The following is a 14,373-nucleotide window of genomic DNA, read 5'->3' as shown; positions in this document are numbered from 1 at the left end:
TCCTCGCCATACCTCTGTGCACGTTGCAACTGTGCCTTCAGCTCGCTGCAGGGGTCCCTGCACTGCCAGCAGCACCACTTTGGGGGAACTGGCAGTCACTCAAAAGCAGCCCCAAACCCCACATGCCCGGAACGCTCTGCCTGGCCAAGAATATACCAACCCAGCTTGACAGAGCCGTCAGTTCTGAGAAGGATGTTGCTGCTCTTCACATCTCGATGGATGACATGGTTTGAGTGAAGAAAATCCAGTCCTTGCAGGCACTGAGAGAGAAAACAGAGACAGGAGGATAAAAATGAGTGGTGTGATTTGAGCCCACAAGAAAGGAAACAGCTCTAAAAGATTCCCTTTCCAGGGGAATAGAGTGCAATGGCAGAACACAGAGCCATTGAGAGGAAGAGCTTGCTGCTCCAACACTACCTTTCTAAGGGAAGGCACGTCAGCTTTTGAGAGAGCCAACGGGAATTGCTGTTCTAGACTGTCCTCTGCAAAGCAGCCAGAATGACTGCTGCTGCAGTGGATGTGCTTTCTTCATCCAGAGGACAAGCAAGGCTTTGCCAAGAAAGAAAGAGTCCCTCCCTTTGCTGTGAAGCGGCTCACTTTTGGGTGGGAGGCTGCATGGCAAAGGTTTTCTTGCTGGCCTCAGCACAGACTTGGAAGTATCACATGAGTCGCCTTTCAGAAGCAAACAGCATTTTGGGTGCACTATTACCCTTTTCAGCTGAGGACTCTGAGAAATGAGTCCCTTTTACCATTAGTTTCCAATTCTGCTACCAGCACTTTTGCTTTTACAGGCAAGGAATGCCGTGCAGACAGGCTCCAGGCAAGCATTCAGAGAGGCAAGGTGGAGAACAGCAACTACAAATACAAGAGACAGAGTGAGAATGCAACAGCAGGAGATAAGAGTACAAGAACAGAGTACAGGGAGTGCAGGCACACTGCCACGCAGTTCCCCCGCTTCCCCATAGCATAGCAGCCACACAGAAGCAAAGTTTGGCACATGGAATCCCTCCAGTTCTCAGCCCCTGTTTCCCAGACAATCCTGCCCAAGCCCTCGGAAGCACAGGTGGGATCCCTGACCTCCCGACTGACGGCTGCCATCTCATCTTCAGATATGTACATCTCATAGATGGCATCAGTCAGAGTGCCTCCATCCATGTACTCCATCACCAGCCAGACTTCATCATCCACAAGGTAGCTGAAAGAAGGAAATGAGGCCATGGAGATGAACGTGCATGGCTACGCCACTGTTTGGAAAAGACAACGATTGATTCTTGTTTCCAGGTCCCTTTGAAACGAGGACAGACTCAAAGGAATAGACGTTCCCTCTAGGCTGTGCAGTGATTGCGGTCTGTGCTGTGTCAAGGAGAAAGGCACAGCTGTGAAAAAGGAGATGTCTTAGATGGCCAGCAAGTGAAAAACACAGTTTACTAACAGCCCAGATAAAAAGCTGTCACACATGGTGTTTATGGAAAAAAAGCATCTAGTCTTCCTGGCATGCACAGCAATGGAAAAGAGGGGCTGCAGTCCAAGGGAAATCCTCTCTCGGATGGTTCATCAGCATTTAAGACTCTTGAGAAAAATCAAGCCCCAAGACAACGTGGTGGCAGTGAACTTAGAGGGTATTGACTTAGTAAGATAGCACTGGTGCAGGCTTTTGAAGAATTGTCAAACGATGTGTGCCAGGGAAGACTAATGCAGACAAAATGCACTCTCTTCCCATCCATTGGAGATGAGAAGAGAAATAATAATTGATCAGTAATTAACAGCTCTATTTTCTGCCACAGACCAAAGTTGGTTTTTGACCTCTCATGCTTGCAGTAGGTAAACAAACATTCATGGGATAAGACCACGACCACTCACCTGTCTAAATAGTTGACCAGGTTGGGATTCCTATTCATCTTCATGATCATGAGTTCATTGACAGTTACTTCCTTCCTCCTCAGTCCTTGCAGACTACTTTTCTTTATGGCCACCTAAAATGACAATGACAATCAGTACCTTGAGAAGTTGGTGGCACGAGACCACAACACACATGGAGCGAGTGATTTTGGAATGACACAGCTGAGCTGTGCCAAAGTGCCTTGTGATTAGACACTGGAGTAATTAGGAACTGACATTCCAACAGCCCATTTCTCCGCTCCCTTGTGGGCCAGAAACAGGACACATGGCCACTGACGTTTTGCCTCGTCCACTTGGTAACAATGGTGTCTCAACTATCACCCACAAAGCTCTGCCCACACCCTCTGCTGCTCTGCCTGGGATCCAGAGAAGTAATCCAAGCCTTGCTACTCTATGGATACATCCTGGGCTATAAGCAGGGCTTAGGGCTCTTAGGGACGCCTTGCAGATCCCTCCCTACGTGCAGTTCCCAAGTGCAGCACTGCAGGTTGCTAAGGAACTACCAGTAAGGTTCAGATGTATTTGCTGGCAGCCAGAAATGAGAATTCAGGACTCTGAAGCTGTAGCCACAAGAAAGCAGTGAGATGCTCTAAGGCACCACCTTTGTTTTAGCCACTGAGAGTGAGTGAGCATTTCCTTCTCCAAAAGGAACCACTGCTCTCTTTGCCTTCCTTCTGGCAGCTGAGAAGGACAACGACTGTCCCAAATGTATTTTGCAGGCTGGCACCAGTCTGTGCTTCTTGTGCCTTTGCAGCACAGCTCTCCCGGTGACCCAAAGCTCCAGCCACAACTCACACCAGAGGGGAAAGCCCTCAAGAGCTGCAGAATCTGCAGGGACTGTTGACATTTACCTCTCCTCCTGTGGCATTGTCGAATGCTCTGCAAACTTCTCCGAAACCCCTAGAAACAAAACAGCAGCAAAGAAAGGAGAAGCTGTTTAGATCTTGGCGTGAAAGCCAGCCCGGACAGGAGATCTCTGCTCTAAGTGCCTAAAACCTGCAGGAGGCATGAGGGCTCTGCCAGAGGGCACATGATGCATTTTCCTCTCCAGTGCATGGGCACTGGGCCTGTTCCTGAAGCTTTGGGCTTTAGTGCCTCAGCTCAAAAAGAGAGCTTATTCTTTCATCTTGAGTTTCCGTTTCTAAACTGTGTGGTTCTAATCCTGACCACCGAGTATTTCCTTCAGCAACCTCTTGGAAAGAACTGTTCCTGAGAACTGTTATCTGACAGCTACCAGGGGCTAGGCTGCTCTTTCAGGCAAGCAAGATTCTCCTTTCATTAGTGTGGCCGGATGATTTTGAGACATACAAAAATGCTAAGGAAATTAACACACAGCTGTCCCACACTTGAGAGACAGGAGATCTTCCAGCTCCTGTTCCTTGCTGCAGGCAAGACCGTGGCAGCGTGGAGATGTCTTTGACAATGCCTTCTGACCACACTTACAAATTCTGACCAGCACTGAGAGATGGGCCAATCTAAGCCCAGTGTCTGAACATGTTTGCAGCTTGCCTGACTTGACACTTGATAGATATTCCACCAGCAGAACAGCTGGCCCATGGTTTTGTAGAAGAAACTGTGGTTGGACTCACCCGCTGCCGATATTTTCCAGTTCAGTGTATTTCATCACCGGATTTTCCATGCTCACCATTTTCCCTGAGGGAAACAAAGTGCAAGATGCTCACTTGAAAGCAGACATGCCACCTTCCAGGAGATACAAAAGGCAGCCCCACTCTCTGGGGCTCTGAGCCTTTTGTGGTCATCTGGGTAACAACAACAACAGCGACAAGAACCACAACAGCAACAGCAACAAGCCAGGCAGCTCTGCAGCACAGATGGCCAGCACTGAGACTGATTTTCTACAGTCCTCTGAAGAGATCTCTTGAGAGGAAACAAAGCACAGAGAGATGCATTCGCAGGAGAGGAGGGCATCTTGCCAAAAGAATGCCTTTCTTTTTGTAAACCAGAGCAGCTCACGTTGTGACCAATACCAACGGGGCTTTCCGCATCAGGATGCTCAGCCGTTATGGGCAGGCTGAGTTCAAAGATGCCCTTGCCCGTGTCCCATGTGAAGAACCACACTGCTTGTCTTCCCCCTGACTGCGCGGATCAGTCGCTGGCATTGGACTCGCCCTCTCAGCTCCGCACACGTCCCCGCCTTCCCAGCTCGGCACAGCGGCCACGGGCAGCAAGGACAGCAGTGCTCCTCGGGCGCCGGCGTGGCACGGACAGCTGCCCAGAGGAGATGCTGAGCCTCTCGTGAGTCCAGGCCGTGCCATGCAGAAGCCGGCCCAGACGAGGGGCTGCTGCCTCCCGGCAGCTCCGCGCTGCAGCGGCCGGGCAGCAGCAGGACTCTCTCAGCTGAGGAAGGCTCCAGCCTCTGCAGTCGCAGCGGCCGTCAGGGGCAGGGCAGGTACCACAGCAGGGCTGGGAAGGCCCAAGGATGAGCACTGACAAGCACTGGGAAGAAGCCACAGCCAGACCGAGCCCTGTTCCAAGCTCTTGCCCCCTTTCAGGACACAAGAGGATTGGCTTTGAGATCAGACACACCGAGGTGCACATCAATGCCCTTCTTGTCCCAACAGGTGATGGTAGACACAGAGTCAACTGGGCTCTGTTCTCAGCCCCCCCCAGGTCTTACCTGAGAGCACAGCACTGGCAGCTGTTATGGGCAGGAAGCAGATTCAATGGGCTGTGCTGCAGAATCACAAAGGGCTTCATGTGTTTTCCTAGAGAGTGAGCTGTGCAGGGCTTGGGCCAACGGGTGGCATTCTAACAGTCACGGGAATGATTGGGAATCAGGGATGAAAAAGTGCCACGGATCTGAGGGATAGACAGTGGATGGGCTGGAGGCTCACTCCTGAGAAATGCCTGCAGTGCAGTTTTACCTGACCACGCCACATCAATGTGTCTCTTGGACACATCCTTATAAGCATGAAACTAGGATATTAAATAGGGATTGTTATAAAGTATCTGCTTTTTCTTTGGGGACATGTGGAAAACACCTCTTGCTCTCAATTTGTGCTGTCACTTGATGTTTTTTCAAAGAAGTGGTCATTGGCAAAAATGTTGCATTGTCATAAAAACCAACTGTAGATGTAGTAGTGGTAATAGTAACAGTCATCAAAATTACACCAATAAGACACATGAGGAAGAAGAGCTCCTTCAGGATGGAGAAAAAACAACTTCACCAAAAAAAAAAAAAAAAGGCTCAAACCAAACCAAACACAAAAAAACCCCAAAACAACAAACCACCAACCAAAATCCTTACAAACCCACCAAAAGACAAAACCCCAAAACCAAACAATTTCTGCGAAGGTCTTTTGCTCTGATGAATGCTGAGAAATCAGGAGTCTAAGGAGAATTTAGGAAGCCAAATATTCCGTTCAGTTTGGCCACTAGCACAGAGGACTTGCCTAGATCATTTGCTAGGTCACAGCTGATGCAGGAACAATCCCTGCTTCTGCCTTCAGCAGAGAGGGAAGCTCAGGCAAAGCCAAGGCAGTCTGAGCTGTGCTCAGAGGCAGCAGGAACACCCAGAGCACTCCCTCGCTGCCTCGGAGCACAGCACTTCCTGTGAGGAGTCCTAAATGTCCCTGTGACACCAAACTGCGGAGCAACATTTGGCACAGCTATGCTGACACATGCACACAATACACTGTCCCTCACACAAGAAATACACAAGACGTACTCAGTAGCTCCAGGAGGTCATCCTCCATCTCCTGTTGATGGGAAGAAGCTGTGTCGCTGTTGGAGCTGAGCAAACTGCCCGGGCTCCACTTCTCAGGCTGGGGTGCAAAGGCTCCTTTAGACAATGCTGCTGCTGCTGCTGCTGCAGGAGCAGGTTCCATGCGAGAGCCTGTGTAGATCTGAGACAAGAAATGAGGTTGTGTCAGAAAGTGTGGCTGGCAGAGATTGCCCTGGGATCCCATTTCAAATGCAGGCCCAGAGGAAGATGCTGTCAGCCACATGCAGGGCTCTTAAAATGGATTTTTTTGCATGTCCACTTCTCAAACCGGATGGGTCAAAACCAAAGGCTGATTTTACTTGAGTTCATGGCCAGATTCCTGTAACATTCTCATGGATTTTCTGAAGGATGACTGCTGCAATGACTATTCCACTTCCTCCCAAGCACTCTTTTCCCCCTCCAAGGGCTATGGACACACTTGCATCTCCTTGTTCTAATGTTCTACCTCCTCCCATGGAGTCCTCTTTTCCTCCACCATCTTCGGGACGGGCTCAAGCTGCAGCAGGTCCGGCTGGGACAGTTCCTGTGCCCCACGCCAGCCTTGGGGCTCTTTGTGGCCAATCACTTGCTGGAAGTCTTTGCAGGCTGCCAGGTGAGATGTCAACACTTCCACCTCAAGTCAAACACAACAAAGCAGTCAGACACTACAGCTTATCCCTGTCAGCCGTGGGTCAGCGACTGTGAGGAAAGGGAAAGAACAGGTTCACAAGGGATACAGACAGCTTGTTTCAAGATCCATCAGGGTCACCAAGCTGACCTGCAAAAACACCTCAAGAAACAAGGAGAGCAGGAACAGGCCAGCAGGAATCCATTTGGATGACTGCTGGCCAAAAGGCCAAAGGACTAGTCGCACTGTCCAGGGCAGCAGCTGAGATTCAGCAGCCCAGGACGTGTCCTTCAGAGTGGCTGTGATAGAGACCACAGCAGGATGGCACTCAGAGACATCACCCCACCCGCCTGCTGCTCTGCAGAGGAAAAGCAAGAAGGGCAGAAACCACCAGTTTGGTGACTGCAGCGGCTCTCTCTGTTTCACTCACTCGCTTTTCTAGAGCCTCATGCTTTTGGAGTAGAAGATTAATTTCCTCTCGGATGATTTTCAGTCCTTCATCCAGCCTCTTCTCCCTTGCCTTGATCCTAGCCTCAGTTTCCTGCAGCTCTGCCTGCAGCTCTTTGTCGATGTTCTGCAAAGAAGCAGAGAGAGGATGTCTCACAAGTGGAGTGGCTTCAGCTCTTACACTCACCTGCTCTTGTAGATCGCTCCTGTGCTGATGGAGATTCTTCTCCTCTTGGATGCTTCTGATGTCCTCCTTGCTCCTCCTCTTTGCTGCCTTGATGTCACTCTTGGCTTCGGGCAGCTCTGCTTGTGGCTCTGCCTTGATGTTCTGTACACACAAATGCAGAGCAAGTGACTGGCAGCTGCCATCAGGCTCAGCTTTTTCCTCTTTCAGCCTCAAAATCACATTCATTTAGCTCCTCCCTTCTGCTTCCCTACCCAGCTCTGCTTCCACTGGAACCCTCCCGTCCCAGCACTGGTCTCTGCAGATGACAAGGCTCTGTGCTTTCAGTGCCTGTGGGACTCCTGGCCTCCTCAGTCCCAAGAGCTCCGTTTTATGTCCCTGTTCCTGCCCTTCACTCTGTCACCTGGCTAGGCAGGCTCACCTGGCCATTCTCTTGTGCCTCTTCCACCTGCTGCCTGAGCTGCTGCAGCTGCTCTCGGGCTGGGAACAGCTCTCGCCGAGTCTGGCAAGGCATCTCTGATAGAGCAATCTGCTCATGCTCTTTCTCTAGAAGGAGCTGCGCAGAAAGCAAGAGAAGATGGCTTTCAACTTCCCATAAAATATTTGTGGGGCAGGACTCAGAGACTGATGGGCTCGCACATTCCCAAAGCAATGTGCTGCTGCTCTCCCGGGTCCTTCTCTGCCCACGGGGAGGCACAGATTCCAAAGTGACACTGGCACTACAGTCAGGCTCCATCTGGGACTGAAGCTCCAACAGACTCTTAGGCATCTGACAGGGAACGTGGGGCATTTCTCAAGGCTCTGCTGAGGACCTCGCTCCTCTTCTGCCGTGTCCTGCTTGTCTTTCAGAAGTGACTGACACCCAGCCCTGTGCCACAGCCCCACCCTGGCTCTGCAGGTGGCTTCCTGTGGGAGCTTGCTCCTTGTGAGAGACACTTCTGGAGTTCATGTTCTCTTCAGGCCTGCACTGCCATTCCTGCCTTTCTGACATCTACACTCTTGTTACAAATCCTGGATTATTCAGGAGATGAGGATGCGAACAAAGAGCCTCCAATGGAGGTCAGAGGGCCTCTATGGCCACCTCAGTATATGGAGGGGAACCAAGGTGTTTCTTGTCCTCCCTCTTTTGTCAACTGAGAATTCTGACCGGCAGTAACAGAGACCCTCAGAAGGCCCAATTAACAAATTAACTTAGACACCCTTCAGGATGCCAGTGATGGAAACCATGTGTCCTGTAATGCATGTTTGACCAGAGTCACCAAACCCCACCTAGAGGATGGGATTGCTCCACACCCATAGGACAGACCAAACTTTCACGGATAAACAGGGGGAGGAAAACACCTCTGAGGGGAAAAAACAACCATCTCTGGAGGGGGAAACATCTCTGCCTGCTCGGGATCGCTTGATGGAACATGTCTCTCCTCCTCTCCTGAAAGGATGTCTTTAGGTGAGCTTTGCACCTCCAATTGCCTTGGAGCAGAGCCAGGAAGTTTCATTTAGATAAACAGATCGATAGATAGATCAATAGATAGATAGATAGATAGATAGATAGACAGATCGATCTCACTGTTATCATCTCTCTTTTCCTATGCTATGCTTTCCCTCACTACACACATCAACACTTGGTAGCCAGTGCCCTGATCAGCAGCAATCCTGAACTTGCTCTCCTGTTGCTTCAATAAACCACACTCTTGGGGAACCTGGAGCAGGAAGGGCCTTATAGAATGCGATCAGACCCAGGGCACTGCACTGGGAACTGCACTCTTTGTGCATCTGTACTGGGGCAAGTTCTTCTCTTGGACTCAACCAGACTGATGATGTTAAAGTGGCTGCACTTCAGAAATGAAGCTGAGCCCCTCCCAGACCCTCTGACCTCAGAGGACCAGCTGGAATGCAAGGGTGTGGATTTCCTGCTGAATTCCCATACCTGGAATACAACACATTCTGCTCCCCTGGGCTGCCAAAAGGCACGGGCGCTGTTAACCTGAGAGTGATGTGCAAGGCCCTGCTGGCTGGCCGGACACCAGAACAGCTCCTTCTGCACCAATCTCCTTGCCCCAAACTACGTGTTCTCATGCAAAAATACTGCAACTTCCAGAACCGCCAGCTTGCAAGCTAAAATTCTAGCAGAATCTCGTCCAGTGCTAGAAAAGTCCAGGAAAGGTTGAGTAAAAGCACCTTTGTTTGCCGAGAAAGAAAAGACAGGGAGTCTCCTCCTAGAAAACCAACAAACCAACAAACAAAAAGATGAAAGTGCCACCTACTTCAGAGCAACATCTTTGCCCCCACTCTAGGCTCCAATGCAGTTTTCAAATGCAGTTTTAAAAACAGACTTCACAACAGAAAGTATCTGCAGAAACATGGCAGCCTCTGGCTTCTGCCACGGAAGAAGGGCTCCCAACTGCGCACTTTGCTTCTTTTGCCACACGGGAGAAGAGTGGCCCCACACAGGTCCGGGGACAACACAACCATCTCTTTGCAGCTTATCAAAAGCAAAAACACAGGCGCACTCAGAGCCCCTGTCAGCTCTGCTCCTCACTGCTCTGCCTGAAGAGGCCAGAGAACAACCTGGCAACCAAGGCACCAAAGTCCCTGACTTCAAGCAGCAGCTCCCCATCCCCAGTGTGTCTCTGAAATACTCCCAGCTCAGCCCACCCAAGAAGCTCATGTGGACAAACCACCCCAAAGCACTTGTGTGCTCACATCAACAGCTTTTGTGCCAGCAGCTACTTGGCCAGCCTGTGCAGTGGGACACGGCTCTCCAGGCCACCGTGTCCCCCACGTGTCTGGCAAGGCTGAGAGCGGTGTCTTTGGAGCGCTCCCTCCTCTGGCGACAGGGGAGCCTTCATGATTCACGTTTGCCCCTCTTGGAATCCCAGCAAGCTGGGGCCTAAACATGACAGCTCAAAGGCCGTGTCCCAGCTCTCACTGGCTGGGGGGAATCGCTAGGTCCTGCCAGGACTCCAGCACTCAGCATCCTCGGCCACCACCAGCAAGTGCTGGCCGCTCAGAAACTTGCAGCTCTGATTTCCTCTAAAGACAGCCACAACCACAACTGCCACTTACCGGCTCACGACGTTCAGATTCATGACTGACCACAGCTGGAGAGTTCTGGACATTTTTCTCCTCTTCAGCCTCTTCAGCCTCTTCAGCCTCTTCAACCTCTTCTCCAGGAGCAGAGGGAGCCAGAGGAGAGCCTGAGGTTGGTTCTGGGCTCTGTGGACAGGCAGGAGTGTGAGGGACAGGCAGTTACATGTCATTTCTAACCTTATCTCTATTCAGCTCTACAACCAGCTCTATTAAGGAGAAATCATAACCTTGCATAGCAATGGGATTCCAAGTGCCTCCAACTAAAGTAAAATGGGCTAATTCAACAGTACTGCATATTGCTCTGAATTAGATATTGCAGCCTGGCTACTCTCAGCAAGCAACGTTCTCTCTGCAAAGCTGGGCTTTTAGTTCTGCGACAGCTCTGAAATGCAAAAGCAGCTATTACACAGCGATGCCTTTGCTATTGCTGCTGCACACATGAACATGGATTTTCTTTCTGCCCACCCAGCTCAGCCTCCTTACTCTACTGCCACAGGCCAAGCTCACAGATTTCTACACAGTTCTTAAACACCAGGAACATCAAAAGTTCCTGTCTCACTCACCTCAGGATCAGGACTGACGAATACACGGATCATGTGACCTGCAGTGGGAAGGGAAAATGAACCAGATGCTGTGAAAAAACCGTCTGTGCTGGTTAATCCCGCAGAACAAGTCCACCCAAACAGAGAGGGTTTTCTTTTCACAACAGCCCTCCAGCAGACACAGTTCTTCCACACAGCCAGCAAGAGAGCAGGACAATATTCTTGGTTGTGCCTAGGCTTTGGCCTCTTTTGCCAGTAAATGAATACAAACTTGATCAAGAAAATGCAAATTGTTCTTCAACACCCAATATTTCTCTTCTGCCCAACAGCTAAAGCTGCCTTTTTTATCCTCTCCTTCAGGTTCTTTTTTTAAAAAATAAGTTGCATGCATTAATTCCATTAAGTTACTGAAAACCGTTGCCCAGAAAACCTTCCCCCAAACCCCCCTGAGATGTCATAGTTTGACTGGGAAACAGCCCAGGAGCAGCTCTGGGGTTCAGGAGCAGACACTCACTGTTTGGGAGTTTGCACTTCATTGCAAAAAGAATCACTATTTTAGCACTCATTAAAGGGTCGAGTTAGACAGTCAAATCTTTTCATGACAAAATTTAGAAACAAAGAAGCTTTCCCTGAATTCCAGGCACAACTGCAGAGTTCTTTGAAGGCCTTCTGAGAACACCTCCCAGGCTGCCTTTTCAAAGTTGTCCTGCTTGACCCAGCCCCCTGAGGAAATGACAGACTCGGCTGCCACAGACTCTCCCGTGGAGGGAAGGGAACCCCTGCACGTTCCCTTGCAAATGCTGCCCGCACCTCCCTGGCTACAGACACCCTCTTTTGAGCTGAACGTGTTGACAGGAGCTTTACCAAAGCAGTGGCATCCTAATGGTCTTTTTGTTTCAAAATCAACTCAGTTACTAAGAAAGAGCAGGAAGCCCTACACAAGCCAGGTTGGGTTACACCCAGGGAAAACCTCTACTCACGTGTCAGGTTAGTCAGGTAATAGGCAGAATAACCAATGCCATACACAGTGCAAACTGCAGCAGCAAATGCCTCCATGATTTTAGCCCTGCTGTGCAAGTTTGCAGACTGTGCTCTAACACAAGAAAAAACAAGGCTCCTGTCAGAGTGCAGCTGCCCCCTGACAAGGCCTCAACCAGGAGGATGCTCCTGCTCTGAGCAAGCCCAAGAGCTGCTCTGACACTGAGACCTTCTGTGCACCAAGGCAACCTTCTGATGACAGCACCACAACGTGGCAACCATGCCCTGACATCACAAAGCAGCTGCTCTGCGTTGGTCTGGGAATTGATGCTAAGCAACCCAAGCTTCCCTGCAGCAAACACACAATAGCCTGGGAAGTTCTCCTCTGTCACAAAGCAGCACAAAGTCCCCTCGTGGGCCAAACCCTGTTGTTCAAGGGCTCCAAGAGTAACTCAAAGAGTGCCCCAAGCACCTACAGCCTGTACCCCAAGTGAACACTGAGATGGGACCAAAGCAAAGGAAACTAGACCAAGAAAATGGCCCAAAGCATTGCACAGATCCAGGAGAGAAGGCACTAATTGCATGACAGCTGTAATAATTCCTAACAAATCTCCCCACACATTTGCACTTTTATTGGACACGCCCTGGTCCCCTCTGTAGGTACATCTCTGCCTCTGCCTTTCGTCCTCTATGGAAGCAGTCGAACGGGCAGGATTTGCCCACCCGCAGGAGCTGCTCCAAGCTGGGAATGCAACTGGCAGTGCTGATTTCCAGAGGCTTCTGGCTCCCGGCTGAAGCCAAGGCCAGGAGCGGGTTGAAAGGTGCTGGCGCTGCTGCTGCTCTGTGCCAGAGAGCCCCGGCTGGGAGGGCACGGTGCCCACTGCGCCGTGGGCTCTCTCTCTCCTGCCAGAGCTGGGCGCACCTGGGAAGGAGTGATGATGACTTGTGGGAAAACCAAGGGCTTTGTGGGGGCTGCATTTCTCTGCACACACCCAGGCCACCTGGGGCACAGAGCTTTGGCCCCCAGGAAAGGGAAACCAGGGGGAAACGGCTTGAAATATTTCATTTCAACCTTTTTTACTGTTCAATATAAGTGACCACAATGAAAGGTTACCAAGCAGGGATCCATCCCTGCTGCCAGCTCAGCGTTAGAAAGGAGGCGTCACTTGATTTCAGCGCTGGGTGCATGGGGAATCACTTCCCTAACACGTGCACACCCAGCAATCTCACTTACTAGTTTGTACCCATGGAACTAAGACACACTCATTACTTTGCTGAAACTCACAGGCTAAACATGACTTCAAACTATTTGACATATTTAAACCACTTGTCAGAAGTTCTTGATGTGAGAGTAGGGGTGTCCTGAGGGTCTCTGGTGGTCATTTGGGGAACATCCCCATGTGTCAGGGATAGGAGACAGATCTGAGGCCTGACATGTTTGGTCCGCAGTGTTGCACATCGACAAGATAATGCAGAAGACGACTGTATTGTTAGTTAGCGGGACTAACTTCTAGAAATGAAACTAGGTATCGGTCACCTGGTGGAACTCATCCTGGGAAAGGAGAAACAATACATAATGGAGCCATTGTTGGCATGGAGTATGATCATGGGCCAATGTGACCTCATCTCGTAAGCTGGCCCTGGACGAAATGATGTTGAAACTGGCCACTCCTGAGGAGGAGATATAAGGTGTGCTCCTGGGGTGGAGGGGAGAGGACGACATGACGCACGCCATTTTTATCCAGGGGATGCCCTGAAGGAGTCCTGCCCTTCTGCCCCTCCCACTCAGGAACCATGCTCTATCTCCTTCTCCTGCTCGGTGGCTTTTCCAGCAGCCAGGCGCCGGTATGTATTTCTTGCTAACGTGACTACTAAAATTCATTTGCTTTGCAATTCTAACTGGGTCTTCAGTTCTCTGGGCATGGGCGTCCTCCTGAACCCGTAACACCCATTCCTCAAATTCTCCTCTGATGGTCATTTACACCTTCCTTCCCTGGGAATTGAACACAACATTTCGTCACTGCACCCTGCAAGTGCTTTTGCTGCGTGAAGCCACATTGCATCTTTCTTTCCCAAAGTAATAAAGAAAACACAAATTGCCTACTGAAAGCCTTCTGCTCCCTTCCAAATCAGTTCACTACTCAAGCACAAGCCTCAGGCACATCCCCGATTCCCTCTGAGAGAGGAAGTAATATTTTGCTGCAGCCAAAAGGGGTTTAGGTCAAAGAATGAAAATTGTTGGATGTATGTTGGATTTATGGTTTGGAGCTGTTCTAGTTAAATTGCTGGGTGTTGCTGGGAGCTGGGAGAGGGGCAGGGTTGAAGACCTGACTAAAAAGGAAGTAGGATGAGAGGGGAGGGGACAGAAAAGAAGGTGGTCAGGAGAGCACCTAAGTTTCTTAGTACCCACCCATTGGGAAAGGGGACAGGGACCGTCCCGGCTGGGAAAGGGTCTAAAAAGCAGCCATTTTCTTAGAGGGGGGGTGTGTTGAGCTCTCGGGGAGGGAGGCACACACCCGGCTCAACGGAATCGTTACTCATAAGCAGTTTTCCTTTGCTTCGATGACTTTGTTACCATTTAATTGTATCCAAAAGTGAGTTCCTTTTTAACATCTCTCTGCCAGCAACTCAGAGCTGCATGGTGCACTGCTTGCTGTGCCCTGGAGAGCACAAAGCAGGCTGGCCTGGTGGTCCCGAATATTTCTGCAGAACGCTCTGCATTCCACACCTTTGCTCTGACTCAGTGCAGAACTGCAGGATTGCAGGCGCTTCCTCCCCGAGCTGTGTGAGGCACTGGCTCCTGCAGATCTGACCTGACGAGCTGTCGCTGCCTCCCGTTGGCCTCAGTGCCCCTGGCAGAAGTGCCGTGCCTGAAGGACGC

At 50.6% G+C, this 14,373-nt stretch overlaps 2 protein-coding genes across 2 annotated transcripts in view; one reads left to right on the top strand and one right to left on the bottom strand.

Annotated features, from left to right (window-relative positions):
• Nucleotides 1-11,570, bottom strand: part of LOC138102549 (uncharacterized) — a 32,628-nt gene extending 21,058 nt beyond the window's left edge. Inside the window, exons 1-11 of the mRNA XM_069000261.1 lie at nt 11,495-11,570; nt 9,949-10,049; nt 7,304-7,438; nt 6,886-7,026; nt 6,682-6,825; nt 6,090-6,257; nt 5,588-5,765; nt 3,489-3,552; nt 2,751-2,799; nt 1,861-1,973; nt 1,078-1,195 (exon numbers count right to left, since the gene is read on the bottom strand). Of these exons, the coding sequence (XP_068856362.1) occupies nt 1,078-1,195; nt 1,861-1,973; nt 2,751-2,799; nt 3,489-3,552; nt 5,588-5,765; nt 6,090-6,257; nt 6,682-6,825; nt 6,886-7,026; nt 7,304-7,438; nt 9,949-10,049; nt 11,495-11,570 (1,287 nt within the window). The remainder of the gene's footprint in view (nt 1-1,077; nt 1,196-1,860; nt 1,974-2,750; nt 2,800-3,488; nt 3,553-5,587; nt 5,766-6,089; nt 6,258-6,681; nt 6,826-6,885; nt 7,027-7,303; nt 7,439-9,948; nt 10,050-11,494) is intronic.
• The window catches only part of LOC138102578 (uncharacterized), a 171,268-nt gene that overhangs the window by 112,832 nt on the left and 44,063 nt on the right, over nt 1-14,373 (top strand). The gene's annotated exons all lie outside the window — the stretch shown is intronic.

The sequence above is a fragment of the Aphelocoma coerulescens genome, unplaced genomic scaffold, assembly GCF_041296385.1.
Source record: "Aphelocoma coerulescens isolate FSJ_1873_10779 unplaced genomic scaffold, UR_Acoe_1.0 HiC_scaffold_87, whole genome shotgun sequence".
In the NCBI taxonomy this organism is placed as follows: domain Eukaryota; kingdom Metazoa; phylum Chordata; class Aves; order Passeriformes; family Corvidae; genus Aphelocoma; species Aphelocoma coerulescens.
The sequence above is the reverse complement of the archived record's forward strand: the minus strand, read 5'-3'. Positions and strand labels throughout refer to the sequence as shown.